The 17,298-nt window shown below is 47.8% G+C and overlaps 2 protein-coding genes across 3 annotated transcripts; both read right to left on the reverse strand.

The window, feature by feature from the left end:
- Positions 1 to 530: 530 nt before the first annotated feature.
- On the reverse strand, positions 531 to 3,923 carry MYL6 (myosin light chain 6). Of its 2 annotated transcripts, XM_019961054.2 has the most exons (7): positions 3,615 to 3,923; positions 3,318 to 3,345; positions 2,313 to 2,456; positions 1,941 to 2,114; positions 1,772 to 1,849; positions 1,423 to 1,467; positions 531 to 720 (listed from the first exon to the last, which is right to left on the reverse strand). In XM_019961054.2, exons 1-6 carry the CDS (start codon positions 3,906 to 3,908, stop codon positions 1,439 to 1,441), a joined length of 747 nt encoding a protein of 248 aa, XP_019816613.2. In that variant the 5' UTR covers positions 3,909 to 3,923; the 3' UTR covers positions 531 to 720; positions 1,423 to 1,438. The 2 variants fall into 2 exon arrangements, with proteins under 2 accessions (XP_019816613.2, XP_019816614.2); XM_019961055.2 differs by lacking the exon at positions 1,423 to 1,467.
- A 57-nt stretch (positions 3,924 to 3,980) lies between these two features.
- MYL6B (myosin light chain 6B) lies at positions 3,981 to 6,723 on the reverse strand. The gene is made up of 7 exons (XM_019961051.2): positions 6,495 to 6,723; positions 5,753 to 5,780; positions 5,395 to 5,538; positions 5,009 to 5,182; positions 4,406 to 4,483; positions 4,215 to 4,252; positions 3,981 to 4,077 (listed from the first exon to the last, which is right to left on the reverse strand). The coding sequence occupies exons 1-6, from the start codon at positions 6,675 to 6,677 to the stop codon at positions 4,224 to 4,226; spliced, it is 636 nt and encodes a 211-aa protein (XP_019816610.1). The 5' UTR covers positions 6,678 to 6,723; the 3' UTR covers positions 3,981 to 4,077; positions 4,215 to 4,223.
- Positions 6,724 to 17,298: the final 10,575 nt, after the last annotated feature.

A 17,298-nucleotide genomic window follows, 5' to 3' on the forward strand; every position in this document is an offset into this window, starting at 1 on the left:
GTCAGGCTGAACAACTGTGCAGGAGCTGGGGAGAGGCTCTCACCTGCTCTAAAAATAGCCATTTAAGACTTGGAAGGACAACTCACAACCTGGAAATTTTGTCTATTTATCCTTTCAGAAGTGGTGGCTTCACGTCTTCCCTTATTAGGCGGGAGAAGGCAGGCATCTCAGCTGCTTGTTATTGTTGGCCCTGGGCCTCGCTGAAGTGACAGGCCCAGGCAGTACTAATATGGCCTGACTTTCGCTCCAATAAACAGTTCCTGGGCTCCCTGACAAAAGGCCTTCCATGCCAGGGAGGGCTAGGAGAGGACTCAGCCCACATGGGATGAACAAGGGTGGCCAACCTTAGTCCTACAGGCATTTCTGGCCTCAAGGTAGCCTTTGTAGCACCGATGAGTGAAGCCAGCATCTCTTAAATGAGGCAAAAGTGGCTCCTGCAGGCCCTTGGCTGGCTTCCCCCAACCTCTGGTCCACTGACCCCAGACTGCCTTCCTTTTCACCCTGCTCAGGAAGAACAGCAGAACCGCACATAGAGCAGAGAACAAGTTTATTTGGTGAATGCTGATGGCAGACATCATCCAAGAAAGAGAATCTGGGGAAAATACTGTGACAAGAGAACCTAGAAGCGTCCGGGCTACATACACAATCTCCCACAAGGAAGGTGCAGTGTCCACGCACACTGGGAATATCCTCAGCCATTCAGCACCATGCGGACGAGCTCTGTGGAAAGGAGAGGGGGGTGAACAGGAAGCAGGGCGAAGGGGAGGGGTCCGCCAGGGGCCAGGAGACCACAAGACCACAAAGGCAGCGTAAGAAGGAATGTGCCCACAACAACCAACCTTGGGGTCAGTTTGCAGAGGGGCCACCTTGAGTCTAACCAGTACTCTCGACCCCCAGCTCCCCTCCCACCAGCTGTTAGTTCCCCCTGCCCCACCCTGAGCAGCAAGAACACAGCAGAGGCGGAAGAGTTCCCAACTAAACCTACAGCTACTGTCAGCCACTGGGGGAGGAGGAGACAGAGTTTTGGGTTAGGGTACCTCCAAGCTGCCCAGCGGAAAGAAGAGAAGACCTACAGCAGCACGATGGGGCAGGCAACCCACCCCCCCTGCCAACCACGTGATCCCGGGCTAAAGGATCACCATGAAGCCAGACAGGGGTAGGTAGGCTGGTGTGAGTTCCCAGACACCAGTACCCCAGAAGCCAACCAAACCTCAGAGCCCGTTCTAGGAGAGGAGGAGGTGCCACACCCCCAGGCTGTCTGCCTCTTTGAGGAACCCCTCCCCTCCCCAGTCAGCTCCATGCAGAGGCATGCCGGGAGGAAGTCAGATGGTAGTAGGGGAAGGGCAGGGGCTAGAGAGCAAAGGCTGGGGAGGAAAACACTGGGGAGGTCAACTAGAGAAGGGGGGCTGGGAGGAGCCGTACCCGCCCCATGGGCCCGTCACCCCGACAGGATATGCCTCACAAACGCTGCAGGAAGGAAGAGACATTCATGGTGAAGACAAGACATAGACGTGGGGTGAAGGGGTCAGGCAGTGAGGGACTGGACATCCATTTATTTTTACTTCCCATCCCTTCCCCACCCTTCAGGCCACATGAGCCCTTCCTTTCCTGTCACACCCCTCTGGCCTCCCATTCCTGGGCTGGGCTGGGCCCTGCCCCTTGCCTCCTGGCACTTTTAGGAGCCTGAATCCAGGGACAGGGAAAGCCCTCAGTGCTGTGCATGACCTGCCCCGTATGGCTGCTTCCTCCGAGACCCTGGTTCGTCCCTCACCTTCATAGTTGATACAGCCATTGCTGTCCTCATGCCCTGCCACCAGCATCTCTACTTCTTCCTCTGTCATCTTCTCACCTTCAGAGGGGAAGGAAGAGCGAGTGTTCTGGAGTTGAGTGACACTGAGGTCTATCAAGTGGCATCTCAAGAAGGAAGGGCAGAGCCTCACCCAGTGTGACGAGAACGTGCCGGATCTCAGCACCCATGACAGTGCCGTTCCCTTCCTTGTCAAACACCCGAAGGCCTTCGACATAGTCCTCGTAGGTGCCCTGGTCCTTGTTCTTGGCCACAGTCTGCAGCATGGGTAGGAAGTGCTCAAAGTCCAGTACCTTCACGTTCATCTCTGCCGAAAAGGAGGTGGAAGCTAAGTCATATGTGTTCTTAGGACTAGGGTTAAGGGGCTCCCACTCCAGGCAGGAGAAATCTGTGGGATTTGCCAGACAAGACCCGCTTGTGTTTGGGGCCTAGGAAGATAAAAGGAAGCTATTTGAAGACTGCAGGCCCACCACCACACTGCGGAGTTGTTCTTAAGGACCCTCACCATCACTCTTGGGGTTCCCCAGGACTTTGAGCACCTCGGCGTTGGTGGGATTCTGGCCCAGGGCCCTCATCACGTCCCCACACTGACTGTACAGGATCTTGCCATCCCCCGTTCGGTCAAACAGCTGGAAGGCCTCCTTGAACTCTGAGGATCCAGATAAACATCAGTATGGGACACACAGGTGTTAACCCAAACCCTCCTCCACAGTCCCCACTGCCCATTCAACTTTGATCATGCTGAGGAAATCAGATATTTACAACACTGTAAACCCAAGCCCTCTAAGAGGGATCCAGTGTCCCTTCCTCCCAACTCAGGTGTCTCACATAAAGACCTGGCCTTCCTCAACCCTTAGCAGAGTGGTAACGGCCATTTACATACCCTCTCCGCCTGCAGCAAGCCTGCCCAGCCTCCTCATTACACGACTCAGGGCAGGAATTCGCCACCGCCCTGTCTGGGCCCTGTCCTTATAAGGAAGTGGGAGCAGCGGCCTGGGACTGGGGTCATCCCAGCCTGCCACTTCTCACCTCTCCAGTACAGGGTCATTTCAGAGGGTACTGCTACAAAGAAGTATCCTCAGCAAACTCCCCTGTTGCACTTTCACAAAAAAACGTCACTGCTGTTTACAGCCTTCACAATTACAAGCTGAGGGAGAGGGTAGTTATCACAGGAGGAAAAGAGGCAGAAGTGGCTGATTAAGGAACAGAGGAGCACAAACAGCTTAATACACCGTCCCCAAGCCCCACACACAGCAGGCATTAGTGATCAAGTTGTTTAACACACCCACGTCACCTAAAACTCACCCAGTGCTTGGGGCTCAGATCTAGAGTAGAAGGGAAGGGAGGAAGAAAGAGTGAGGAAAGAAAATGGAAGATCCAGAAGGAAGGAGAAGGGAACCCACCAGGTATTCCCCTGGGGGTGCTAAAGAGATGACAGGTGAGGGGGAAGGAGGTAGAGGGAGTGTCCCTCTCCCTAACATGACCTCAACAGAGGTCAGAGATTACCTACCTGCGGTCTGATCCTCGGTGAAGTCACACTGCCCAGAGAAGACGAGAGTGGTCAGCATCATAACTCCAATCCCCCCAGCTTCCGTCCCAGTCCCAAAACTCTGAATCACAAACTCCTATTCCATGCTGGGGACTCGCTTCCCAGCAGGGTAGGATCCCAAACACTCCAACCCCACCTCCAACCTTCGGGGGCCTCAGGTTCATTTACTCGCTACTCTCTGCCTTCTCCCCGCCCCTTCTCCCCGGCTTCCCGCTTCTCGCCCCAAATCCCGCTCATCCTCTCGGCCCCAGGCCCCACCATCTTGACGCTCAGCTCTGCGGGACCTTTTCCTGCAGTAATGGCTCCGGTTCCTGGCCCAACCCTAGTCTTAGTACGTCCTAATGACGTCACCCCAGCTGACCCAGCCAATGGGGATCCTGGCCCGGGTTTATGCAGATGATCTACTATATTAGTAATAAGGTGGGCGGGGGCCAGCTGGTGTTCAAGTCTCCAGAATAGCCCTACCTGGGGCACAGAAACTGCAGAACAAGGTGGAATGGGGCGCAAGGAATCTGCTCCTCCGAGCAGCGAGAAAGTCAGAGGAGGTCGCATTGGTGGGTGCGGGTGGGAAGAGGAGCCCTCCCTTTCCCTCCCCCACCTCTAAAGAAAGCAAGAGTCGGAAGCTAAGGGAGGAAACGTCTCTTTATTTTGAAACAATAGCCTCCTAGTGGCAGGAACGTGCTTTTGCCTGGTGGGGGCCCAGCGTCCGACCCCCCTGCACCTGTGGAAAAAGATGAACGTTGCCAAATCCTGCCGCTGTCGCGCAGCAAGACACGGAAATGCACTTCCCTGCTTTTGTACGCAGGCAGAGGGACAGGAAGGAGGCTTGCCTCTCAAGGCGCAGTGAGAGTGCCCTACCTGCATTGCTCAGACGCTTAGGATGTGCTTCAGGAAGGCTGCAGAGAGAAGAGGCCAGAGGGGCTTCAGAAGCTGGCCTGATGATAACCCATCTACTTTAGATAATTCAGGCTCCAGGATGCCTCCACCCACATACCTCGGGCCTCCTGCCTCCCTCCTCCCTAGTCGTTTCTGCTCCTCTGGCCCCTCACCTTCGTAGTTGATGCAGCCACTGCTGTCCTCATGTCCTGCCAAAACAGACTCCACCTCCTCTTCAGTCATCCTCTCTCCTGGGCCCAGACACAGTGTTTTAGCCCCTGCCTTCCCTCCCTCATCAACCCACGCCTCTTTCTTCTGGTGGTACCTCCTCTTCTCCCAGCCTGGAGAGTTGCCCATAGCAACAGTCCCCCAAGAGAATTCCCTCTTTGTAGTGGGCATGCCTTGAGTGTGTCTCTGAATCTTGCTTTCCATTTCACCTCAGTTATAGGTGGTGAAAGCTTTGATAGACAAGGAAACTGAATTCCAGAGGGTTAAGAAACAGACCATATCATAGAGTACAGCCATCTCTTCCCAAGACTGAAACTCAGATTTCCCACCTCGTTCCCTTTCCTCTGCCCCTTTGGGAGGCAGCTGCAGCCCACTCACTAGACTGAAGGGGGAAGACCTTCAGATCCTGTCCCTAAGGCTCTGACCTTCTCAGTCTCCTTCCCATGACCCACAGGACAGTAATCCCTCACTGGCTCTGCCTACTTGGCTAACCTTCTTAGTTCATCCCCTCCTCTCAACACCCCCAGGAGTTCTGGTCCCTGCCTCACCCAGGGTGGTGAGGACATGTCTGAGCTCAGCTCCCATGACTTTGCCATTCTGCTCTTTGTCAAACACCCGAAGCCCCTCCAGGTAGTCCTGGTATGAGCCTCGGTCCGGCAACTTGGCGACTGCCTGGAGCATGGGCAGGAAAGTCTCAAAGTCCACACGGCGCGACTTCAGCTCTGGAGATAGAGAGGTGAAGGAAAGGTTACTACAGTGTCACCTAGGACCCAACTCCCATCCCCACCATGAAGGGTTTCATCTGTTCAACATTCAGATATTTTTTTGCCCTTATGTTTGACAGTTTTTAAAGTCCTGGGACCCACCTCAGGATCCTTTATCACCTTACCAACACTCCACCACCAAACCCGCATGGTCCCACAGGTGCCCTCACCATCACTCTTGGGGTATCCCAAGACCCTGAGCACCTCGGCGTTGGTGGGGTTCTGGCCCAGAGCCCTCATCACGTCCCCACACTGGCTGAACTGGATCTTGCCATCCCCCACTCGGTCATACAGCTCGAAGGCCTCCTTGAACTCTGAAGTGTAAGGAGAGGTCAGTGTTGACAAGGGGTTCCCATCACCACCAGGAGAAAGGAAATTCAGAAACAGTGTGCTTTGAGCTGGGCAGAAGAGAGGACACAAGGAGCACTAGTGTGGGAGGTTTCAAGGTCGGGAATAGAGGTAGGGGAATAGAAAGAGGATCTGACTGGGGACTTGGGATGGACACTGGGCTCAGGGGCGTCTCCTCACCCTCCAGCTGGTCCTTGTTAAACTCGATCTGTGGAAGAGAACAGCATGTGAGGAGAGATGACAGGACTCACTCAATCCCTCTCCAGCACTCCTCCCGACCAACTGGCAGCCACTTCGGGGGAGGGGCCCATAGGGACCAGGCTGGGAACCCAGCCACCTCAGTCCCATTCCCAGCTCCAGAACTTGGGAGAATCCCAAGAGGAGGAATTATTGGGGGGAGGGTTTCCTGGGAACAGGGTTAATCCCATGCCACCTGTTCCCCTCCCTCTACTGCCCTGAGCCCTGCATCCCTCACATAACTGGGGGCTGAACAAAGGCTAAATTTACCCCTGGCCCCCAGCTGTGATTGTCTAACAAGTCTGTCCTCTTCAGCCTTCCCTCCTGGGGTTCAGAGCTGTGGCTTTTCATATTGAATAGTCAGACAGGCAGGCAGCAGCTCCCCCCTTTCACCTTGAAACTGTCCTCAGAACCCAGATGTTCCCCATCTTACAGGCTCTGCCTCCAGCAGGACAGTGAGAAAGTGATGTACATATACACACATGTTATCGGTTAGAGGCAGAGGGCAACAAAGACAATAGAGTCATTAAGCTTAGATGCTTCCGGGGCGGGGGGTACTAAGAAAACCCCCCACCATCATCCAGTGCTTACTGATTCCCTACCTTTTAGATACCCGTAGTCCCCTAGGCTATATCCCACTGTTGTACCCACTCCTCCATTCTTTTCTCACTTTTCAGGGACTTACCACCACTTTGGAGAGATCGATGGGGGGCTCCTGGATTTTCGCAGGTTTCTCAAGGATTACAGGGATAAGTGATGGTAGCTCAACCCTGGATGGAGGGGGCCCTACTGCAGGCTTAGCAGCAGGCTTGGGGGCAGCAGGGGGCCCCACTGGTTTCTTCACGGGAACATCCTTCTTGGGAGGCATGATGTCGGGTGGCCAAAGGACAGCGTGCCGATGGGGGCACCCATCTCTGTTTAAATAGCCAGGGAGTCTGGGATGTCAAGGGGCGGGGGCAGGGGCAGGGAGCCAGTTGGCTGGGGGGAGGGTGAGATAGAGGAGAGATATGCCGGCTGCCCTCACTCCCCTGGCCTCAGTGTGGTTCAGGACTCCTGCCCCAAGGTCTTCTCCCTTCTGTCCACCCCGCCCCAAACGCTGACCAGAACAATGGCCCTTTGGGGGCAGGGGGAGGAAGGTAGAGACAGCCCAGAAAGGGGGAGTTAACTTTCAGGGTGCAGATAGGAGGGTTGCCAGGGAGAAACTGAAACAGGGGTGAGGAAAAGAAGGGGACCCAGAAAATTCCGACCCCCTGACTCGGAATAGTCCTTTTTCCTAGCAACTTTAGACTCTTGAAGATGGAGGCAAAGATGGGGGCCTTATTAAAGTGGGGTCTGGGAGTAGTGAAAGGGGAAAAAAACAAGCAGCCCTTCCACTTCCCTCTTCCTATGGATGAGGAGCAGGGTAGTTCACCCCACAGCTTATAATACTCGGTACCTCAAGTCCCTAACCCCCTCCCTCCCAGCCCAGAACTGGAACTGTGCACTGCAGGGTACGGAGAAAGAACAGTAATAGAAGGGTGTGACTCCCACCCACTCTTCTAGCCCCAGTGTTGTTTTAGGAGTGGGGATGGAGGGAAGGATTGAATTTAATACCCATCACCCATACTCCGAAGAAAGGAACCCTGTCCACAAGCCTATGGTCATTCAAGTCAGACAAAGATGGGGTGCCTGCTGAACCTGCAGGGACTCCATGGTGGCACCTGAGGGGAAAGGCAGGCTCTGAGAGGCAAAGGGCCTAATTTCTAAAATCTCTAATCCATAAAGATGTGCGAGGTCCTCTGGGCTCCATGAGTTTTCAACCCTCAACCAGAAGGATAATAAAACCCTGACTTGGCAGCCAGGTTGCAAACCTTGTTGTGAGGACTGGGGAAAGGTGGAAGTCAGGGGCCTATGAAAGAGGGGAGGGTTTACTGGTTATTTTTGTACTGGGGGTAAAGAAGGCGATGATTTAGATAGCATTCGGAGGAAGACAGTAGTGATTCAATTTAGGGGTTTAGAGAGTTGATGCTGGGTCTCCCACTCGCAAAAAAAAAAAAACCCATCTGAACCTCATTACTGCAAATCGTCTCATTTTAGGAAAATCAGAATCTTTCCTCTAGCCAGGAGTACATCTCACACACATACACACACACACACACACCCCTACACACACACACCCCTAAGCCTTAAATAAAGGAAAGAGCCCCTCCCCAGCGCCCCAAAACTCACCCTGTGGGGTCCAGGTAAGGGGCGGAGGCGGGGCGCAGGGCAGCCGCGGGCCCTGAAGGGTTAATTTCTGCAGCCTCGAAGCATGCCGGGAGATGTAGTCCTCGCGCGCCCGCGGGCTCACGGGAAACACCGCGGTAAGGCTCAGGGAGGATGCTGGCGCAGTGACTTCCGGCCCGCGGCGGCGGTTGGTGACTCAGGTTTTGGGGGTGCGATTCTTGTCCCAGAACCGAAAGGCAGTGAGCACTTTACAGCCCCTATCCCTGACCGTAAAACCGCGCGTGGTCCCTCAAGATATCTCCTTTGCTTGGCTCTGAGTTCCCGGTTTAGTGTGGGTGGGGATTTATTTCTGAATCCACTGGTAAGAACGCAGAACGAGAGGGAAAGGCTGCAGCTGCAGCAGGCCGGATGGAGGTCAGATAGTGGGAAGCACTTACTCCCTCGGGCATAATGGTTCGGCCTTTTTAGCTTCCTCTTACTGTTTGGTAGAAAGAGAACAGAAGCCGTTGAGTTGCCTTGTGACTTGGAACAGTTAACTGAAGTTTTTCGTTTTTTTAAAAAATGAACTGGTAGTTGAAGTGTTAAACTTTGGAATTAAGCCGGTCACCTGCCCTAGTCGCTCTAAGTTGAAATTTCCGCTGAATGCGGCAGCGTATGTACCAGCCTCCCTGTCGTTTCTTCACAGGTCTTGGAATGCAGGGCTGGGTTGTCCAGCCTTTGGGAACTCTCTGCCCAGCACTGGACATCTCTTTCCCGCAGATGGTTGTTTTTTAGATTTTTTTAAAAATTGAAGTATAGTTGTACAAATATGTTTCAGGTGTACTACATAGTGATTCACAGTTTTTAAATATTATACTCTATTTTTAGTTATTGTAAATTTTGGCTGTATTCCCTGTGTTGTACATCCCCCAGATGATTATCAAAGTTCCTGTTTGTGCTTGGAGGGAGCCAGCCCGGGCAAGCCCGACTTCACTGGCTGGACCAGTAAATGCCCCGGTTGCTCACACAGTGCTGGACATTGGGGCTTGCCTGAATGGGCAAGCACTGGGTTGGAGAAGAAAACCTACCCACCGGAGGTCAGTAGTGTGAGGCATAAGTGAACTTTATGGGCAGTGCAGAAGTGATACGTGGTGGTTGGGGAAAGCTTCTTGGAAGACCAGAAATGGGTTGTGTAATAGAAACAGCAAAGATGAGGAGGGTGTTAGCAAGTATTCTGGAGGTCTCAGCAGAGCAGGTACTGCTGTGAACCATAGAGGGTGCTAAAGAATGTGGACTCAGACAAGCCTGCTTAGATTTTTTTTGGCGGGGAGGGGTTTCTGTATGTTTAAATTTGAATCTAGGTTCTGCCACATACAAGCAACTTTAGTTATCAATAATATGTAACCTTGTAGTTCTGTTGGGAGGATTCATGTGTTAATTTTTGTAAGACAGAATGGACCAAGCACAGAGTAAGTGATTTGTTAGCTAAACTTCCTTTATCCTTCCCAACATATGAAGTAGTTGGTATTTCCTCATTTTTCATCCATAAAATATTACTAGGCATGAACAGATGGACAGCAAGAAAGAATACGTTTGTCTTAAGTGTTTGGTTACAAGACTGTTTAGGGGAGGGCCACATCAAAGATGACTTTTTGTGTCTTTCATCACTTCCACAGAAGTTGGTTTTGAAGATGTTTATCTGATTTTTCTTCTCCTTCCCTTTCATAACTGCCTTTTGGCAGTTTGCCAAGGAGAAATGCTTATGGCATCATCTGACTCTCTAGCATTTTGTCTGATTTGTAGATAAGCAGTGCAAGAAGAAAAGATGAAGTCCCTTGGCAAATACAAGTTGAAGGACTATCCTTCATTTTCTGTATTATCTCTGTCTTTTAATCATAAATAACACAAACCAGAGTGAACGTGGTCTTAACTGGGCATAGGTGATTTATGCATCATGTATGTGGGCTTTCTGTGACAAATGCCCAACTCTCCTCTTCCTGCACCACCTAGGATGTGACTTGTGTGTTCTTAAGGATTGCATATTCTAATATTAGTCAACATGAAATAATTAGGAAGAGCAGAGCTTTTTAAAATACAATTTTAAAGGTTACTTTCCAATTAGAGTCATTACAAAGTATTGGCTATATTCCCCATGTTTTAAAGTATATGCTTGAGCATGTCTTACACCCATTCTTTGTACCTCCAACTCCCCTACCCCAAGCTGCCCCTGCCCCTTCCCCACTGCTGCTGCTAAGTCGCTTCAGTCGTATCCGACTCTGTGCGACCCCATAGACAGCAGCCCACTAGGCTCCCCCGTCCCTGGGATTCTCCACGAAAGAATACTGAAGTGGGTTGCCATTTCCTTCTCTAATGCATGGAAGTGAAAAGTGAAAGTGACGTCGCTCAGTTGTGTCCGACTCTTAGCGACCCCATGGACTGCAGCCCACCAGGCTCCTCCATCCATGGGATTTTCCAGGCAGGAGTACTGGAGTGGGGTGCCATTGCCTTCTCCACCATTACCCACTAGTGACCATTAGTTTGTTCTCTATATCTGTGAGTCTGCTTCTTTTTTGTTATATTCACTGATTTGTTGTATTTTTTAGACTCCACATATAAGTGATATCATACAGTATTTCTTTCTCTGAGATGCTTCACTTAATATAATGCCCTCCAAGTCCATCCATGTTGCTACAGGTGACAAAATTTCATTCTTTTTTGTGACTGAGTAGTAGTCCATTTGTGTGTGTGTGTGTGTACACACCACATCTTGTTCCACTCATCTGTTAATGGACACTTAAGTTGCTTCTGTATTCTTGGCAATTTTAAATAATGCTGTTGTGAACACTGAGGTATTGGTTTGTTTTTTTTTTAATATATACCCAAGAGTGGAATTGCTCGGTCATATGGTAACTCTATTTTTAGCCTTTTGAGAAACTTCTGCACTGTTTTTCATAGTGGCTGCATCAATTTACGTTCCTGTCAATGGTATACAAGGGTTCTTTTCTCCACATCTTCGCCAGCATTTTTATTTGTGTTCTTTTTTGATGATAGCCACTCAGACAGTATGAGGTGAGGACGGGCACACCTTATGAAAGGTCTACCTTTTAATGTACATTAAAGCCTGATGGGACAGTTTCTGGAGTTACATGGCACTATGTAGATCTTTAGTAACTTGAATAATTTTGGTTTCACCCTATACATCTTACCTAGCTCTTTCACCAGTGACTAATGTGTTAAGATGGATAATAGTTTAGGTAGAGAGACCCCAGTTTCCTCAGTAAATAGGAAATATGTTTTCAGTCCTCTGGCATTTTGATCAGAAAGTGGTACTGGTGGTGATGCGTGATAGAAGAGGGAGGGTGAGGAGGATGTTTTATGATGCACGGGTCGTTGATGAAGTCCTCTCCAAGACCCGTTTTTATAGATGCATACTAGATGCCACATATAAACAGAAAGATAGGTTTTCTGGTAAGAAATGCTAATTTTATTTTTGTAATATTCTAAAACGGTGATACTCAGATTTAGCTGTTCTTCAGAATTTCCTGTAAGCAGACAAACTTCCAGATTCTCCTCCCAAAGACTCTGATTCTAGGTCTGTGTTAGGGCCTGGAAATCTATTTGAAATATTTTTAGCCTGCTGGAAAGCACAGAGAATAAACTAACAGACATAGGTAATAAAAGTGATCTTTTAAAAATGTGCATTTGATCATGTCATCTTCCTGCTTAAAATCCTTTCACATGCTTTGGTAAAAAAGAATCCTCACATTGACCCACAAAAGCCAGCATAGTTTTGAAACACTCCTTGCCTGAACCAACCATGCTGCTGCTGTTGCTTAATTGCTTCAGTCGTGTCCAACTCTGTGCAAACCCATAGACAGCAGCCCACCAGGCTCCCCCGTCCCTGGGACTCTCAAGGCAAGAACACTGGAGTGGGTTGCCATTTCCTTCTCCAAGGCATGAAAGTGAAGAGTGAAAGTGAAGTCGATCAGTCGTGTCTGACTCTTAGTGACCCCGTGGACTGCAGCCTACCAGGCTCCTGCGTCCATGGGATTTTCCAGGCAAGAGTACTGGAGTGGGGTGCTATTGCCTTCTCCGGAACCAACCATACCTACTAGCTTTTAGATCTTCAAAAGAAAGCTATTCTTCTCGGCTTAGGTTGTTACCTCTCTTATATTCCTGCCCCCTCTCCCCACCAACACACACTATTTCCAGGGCCAAGCAGAGCACAGCTCCTGGCATATGCTGGACACCCAAATATCTGTAGAGTGAATGGCCGTCTGGGTGAAAGGGAAGAGTGAAGAATGGACACTGATACTAGTTAGTCAATAGGGAGATAGGTTGGGGAGTCAAGAGACTGAGGGAGTTCCCATGTACTGAGCTCTTATTTTTATCAGTCCTCTTCTCCTCCTGCCCTCAGTCTTTCCCAGCATCAGGGTCTTTTCCAATGAGTCAGCTCTTCACATCAGGTGGCCAAAGTATTGGAGTTTCAGCTTCAACATCAGTCCTTCCAATGAACACCCAGGACTGATCTGCTTTAGGATGGACTGGTTGGATCTCCTTGCAATCCAAGGGACTCTCAAGAGTCTTCTCCAACACCACAGTTCAAAAGCATCAATTCTTCTGCACTCAGTATACACGTGGCTGATTCATTTTGCTGTACAGCAGAAACTAACAGAATATTGTAAAGCACCTACAATAATTTTTTTTTAAAGTGAGGTGATGCAGTTTGCAGAAAGAGGAAGTAGAAGCAGTTGGCTTGAGAAAGTAGTGAAGGTTTGAAATAGGTGCTTTGAAAGGTGACAGCTTACTGGGGACCCACTGACAAACACTCAGTTGACATTTATTGGGTGGCTACTCTGCTCCACATGAGCTTGCTGAATAGCTTGGAGGATGGTTGTAAAAGGAGATCATAAATTTGTAATGGCGCTGATCCACAGGTAGTTATTTTCTTCTTCCAGTATTAGCTACTTGGATAATTAAGCTAGAGAATAGAGGCAGCTGGAATGGTAGTGGCTTAAATTTTATGGAATAGGGATAATGGGTGAACTTGAGAACGAGGAAGTTGAGAGTCTAAAAGGTTTGTAGTCCAGGCCAAATAGAGAAGGAGTGAGTATGAAAGTGGCTGATTAAATTGAGAGAATGTGGGAGGTCACAAGGCTGGTGTTTCAAAGAGAATGAATAAGTGAAGTGTTTGGAGACCTCAGAGTTGTAGCTGGAGAAAATAGCACATTGGAGATTAGAATTTCAAAGAATATAGGAGAAGACAGGAACTAGGCGAGTTACCATGGGGTAAATGGTTGAAAGAGTAATGAGGTGAAGGTCACTGGGTTTAAGGAGAGTGTTCCTTAAAGTTCTTCCAATTGCAAATAGCAAAAAAATCTGACTGAAACTGGCTAAACAAGATTTATTGGCTTCAGTAATTGAAAAGAGGTAGGGTAGGTTTTCAGTTCATATTGATCCAGAAATTCATGACATCACCAAGGGATCTAATTCTCTTGCCACTGTCCCTGTGTTAGCTTCTTCCTTGGATCCTTTCCTGGAGCCAGATATGGCTTAACTGCACATCCTTATACCACAGAAGGAAGGGAGAGAGCTTCTCTTGATCATTGCAATCAGTTCCTGACTAGACCCACTTAGAAAAATGCACATCGACCCTTGAACTAATAACTATGGTCAGGGAAATAAATATGCCCTGGTAGGTTCAGACTGGGTTACTGCCTACCTTGTGGTAAGGAGGATGGTGTTACTTTGATTCTCTTAGGCCACCCAGGGTGGTGGATCCACCTGCCACTGGAGGTGAACTGGAGTTCATCCAGATGGGGAGGAAAGGGCACTGGGGAGGAAACCAGGTGTCCGCCAAATGAGGAACTATGATTCTAGTTACTGAATAACTTGCAGTGTACATTGAAGACTCCAGGGTGACAGCAATATTCAGGGCACCACACCCTTCTGTAAATACTGTGTGTGTGTATTTGGGGAGTGACAGCAATGGGAAAAGGTAGAGACAGTATATCAGATTGGCATCATCTCCAAAGGAGCTGAGATTTTTTTCACTGCCCTGAGAATAATGATGGGGATGCAGCATTGGGGTGCAAAGAGAAGGCAGAGCCTATCTCCCAGTACAAGTACATGGAGTTAAGGAGAAAGAATGGTCTCCTCTGGAGGGTGCTTCTGGTGAATGAGTTCTCTTGAGAGATGAGCCAGGTTTCAGGGGAGGCCAGAGTGAGCTTTGTGTAAATAAAGAATTGTAAGGAGTAGAGTGAGTGGGAAGTGCTATATGGAACTAGGTTTGCAGAGGGTGCAGTGGAAAGGTTTGAGAAGGCCCTTCAGCGGCTCTCTTACTCTTTGTACCTTTCTTATGTGCAGGGGTATTATAATTACTCTACTGCCCGATCACCCTGCTTGTTCCTAGGTTTTTAGTTCTTTTTTTTTTAACTGACATTTAACATTATTTTAGTTTCAGGTGTACAACATAATGATTTGATATTTGTATATGCTGTGAAATGATCATCACAATAAGTCTAGTTAACATGTTACCATATAAAAAATTGGTATATATGTTATGAGAACTTTTTAAAGATTTACTCTTAGCAACTTATAAACATGAAATACAGTATTGACTATAGTCACCATGCTGTACTGTACACCACATCCCCAGGGCTTTTAACAGCAATTTTATAGTTTTTGACTCCCTTCACCCATTTCACCCCCCCTCCCTCCCCTGCCACCAGCCACCGGCCACCAGTCTGTTCTCTGGGCTTGGTTTTGTTGCTGTTGTTACTGTCTTAGATTCCACCTACAAGTGGAATCATACAGTATTTGTTTTTCTCTGTCTGATTTATTTCCTTTGCCATAATGCCCTCAGCTTCCATCCTTGGAATGGAATGGCAAGATTCTCTTCATTTCTATGACTGAAGAACATTTCATTGTATTGATATGCCACATCTTCTTTATCTGTTCACTTGTCGGTGGACACTGAGGTTGTTTCCCTATCTTGGCTGCTGTCAGTAGTGCTGCGGTGAAACAGGAGTGCATATATCTTTTCTAGTCATTTTTTTAACATAATTTACTACAGTTCTCTGAAGTGTATATAAAACATTTTAGTGCAACATCTTACAAATTGTTTTCCTTTAAAAAAACAAAAACAAATCAACAGCTCTCTACATCATGCGTAAGTGGCGTGCCTACTCTGCTTTTTTTTTTTCCTTCAACTATTAACAGAGAAACCTTTGTTTGAAAAGAATATGAAAACTTGCTACAGAAACCCCCTGGGGAAAGAGGGTGTGTCCTGCAATGGGCCTCTAACCAGTGGTTTTTTTTTTTTTTTTTTTCCTTTCAGAAAAATACCCAGAAGTGAAATTGCTGGATCATAGTTCTATTTTTAATTTCTTAGGAAACCTCCATACTGTTTTCCATAGTGTTTGTACTAACTTACATTCTCACCAACGGTGCACAAGGGTTCCCTTTTCTACACATCCTCGCCAACTCCTATTTCTTATCTTTGATAATAGCCATTCTGACATGTATGAAGCAGTATCTTATTGTGGCTTTGATTTGAATTTCCCCAGTGATTAGTGATGTTGAGCACCTTTTCACGTACCCGTTGGCCATCTGTATATCTTCTTTGGAAAAATGTCTATTTAGATCTTATGCCCATTAAAAAAAAAGATTATTTATGGGTTTTGTGTTGACTTGTATGAGTTCTTTATATATTTTGGATATCAATCTCTTATCAGATAAGTGATTTTAAAATATTTTCTCCCACTCAATAGGCTGATTGTTTCTTTTGCTCTACAGAAGTTTTTCAGTTTTATGCATTCCCACTTGTTTCTTTTTGCTTTTCTCGCCTTTGCTTTTGGTGTCAGATTGGTTTTTAGTTCTTTAGGGTAGTCTTACCTTTGCATTTCAGTAGCCTTCCCAGTGCAGTGCTTCACAAATGTTATCTGAATCCCAAGCCAGGAGTGGAAAATTGATAGGTAGGGGAATTGCTGCTGGAGAGAATGCCTACTGATTTCACCAAGAAATGACAATTGGTAATTTGACAGTGAGGGAAGAGACAGGAAAATCTGTAAAAGTAGGCAAAATTTTGCTCATCAGTTGGCAAAGATTTTTTTAAGTTGTAATATCTAAAAAAGAATATAGAAAAATATGTGTATTGCTGGTAGGAGTAGAAAACTCATAATTTCCTTTAGAATGCAGTTTGGAAGAATATATTGTCATCAGGGAATTCCTTGGTGGTCCAGTGGTTAGGACTGCACACTTTCACTGCTGTGGCATGAGTTCAGTCCCTGATGGGGGAACTGAGATCCCCCAAGCCACACCACGTGGCCAAAAATAAATTTTGTGTGTTCCCATAGTGAATAACAAAACAGAACTACCTTTATTTCTGACAATATAGAATCAGTTTAACTATGGGGCAATCGTTCTTTAGAACTGTACATGTTGTAACGGTTACAAATTATATTTTCAAAGAATATTTACTGAAGTGTAAAAATGCTTATTATGTGTTAAGAGGAAAAAAAGCAAGTTATAATCCTACTTTAAAAACTATTCCTGTAATTGTGTTAGCTTTTCGTCCTCGTGTTAGTGACCTCAGGCTTTAAATCTGCTGCAGCTCCAGATAGCACATCTTTCCACTAAGAACTCAGCAGAAAGGGAGGGAGCAACAAGGGCTTTCTTCTGCTGACGCTCCATCCCCAGGTGACTTCCTCTTACATTTCATTGACCACAGCCTGGTCACAGAGCCACTCTTTAAGTTGCAGTGGAGTCTGGGAAAGTGAGTATCCAGCAAAAAGGATTGTGATTAATCCCTTGGGGCTGGCACACTGCCACCGAGAATGCTCTGGAGCAAATGGCTGTTAGGTAGACAGATGTGTTGCCACGTCCAGTTAACCGCAGCATGCTGTTTGGGCCAATGGAGCCATCTTCCAAAAGGGCAGTGTTTGTAAACATCAGTGACAGTGCCCATGTGCTGTCATCGCTGCCTTTTCTCTGGCAGAGGTAGTGCCTCGTGTGCCTGTCAACGGCCAGCTGTTTAAGAAATACCAAATTGGCATTTGTGTAATTGCTGTGATTAACAACCCTTAGCTCATTTTATATAAGCGTAACAGTGTACTAAATTGTGTCTCATCTTGTGTTTATTAATAGTATGTAGATCAATGACCCTTCTCTTACCTATCCTGAATTTGAAAAGGTTGGGCAAGAGTAGAGACCCTTCGGGGATGGGAGAATTTGTGCCATGTCCTTTAGTTTTCTGGAAATTTAATTACCTGGAAGTGATGAACTAGGTAAAGAGTGCTTCTTAA

This window comes from Bos indicus, chromosome 5 (assembly GCF_029378745.1).
Source record: "Bos indicus isolate NIAB-ARS_2022 breed Sahiwal x Tharparkar chromosome 5, NIAB-ARS_B.indTharparkar_mat_pri_1.0, whole genome shotgun sequence".
Classification (NCBI taxonomy): Eukaryota; Metazoa; Chordata; class Mammalia; order Artiodactyla; family Bovidae; genus Bos; species Bos indicus.

Bases quoted from the DNA above. Each gene is read 5' to 3' on its own strand.
- MYL6B (XM_019961051.2), bottom strand. From the start codon at position 6,677: ATGCCTCCCAAGAAGGATGTTCCCGTGAAGAAACCAGTGGGGCCCCCT. The intron at 5,781-6,494 runs GTAAGTCCCTGA...TCTCTTCCACAG, and splicing joins TCGATCTCTCCAAAGTGGTG to ATCGAGTTTAACAAGGACCA. The intron at 4,484-5,008 runs GTGAGGCAGGGA...GTCTGGGCCCAG, and splicing joins ACATGTCCTCACCACCCTGG to GAGAGAGGATGACTGAAGAG.
- MYL6 (XM_019961055.2), bottom strand. From the start codon at position 3,908: ATGCGACCTCCTCTGACTTTCTCGCTGCTCGGAGGAGCAGATTCCTTG. The intron at 3,346-3,614 runs GTGGGGCCTGGG...TTCTCTGGGCAG, and splicing joins CAGAGCTGAGCGTCAAGATG to TGTGACTTCACCGAGGATCA. The intron at 1,850-1,940 runs GTGAGGCTCTGC...TCCCCTCTGAAG, and splicing joins GCACGTTCTCGTCACACTGG to GTGAGAAGATGACAGAGGAA.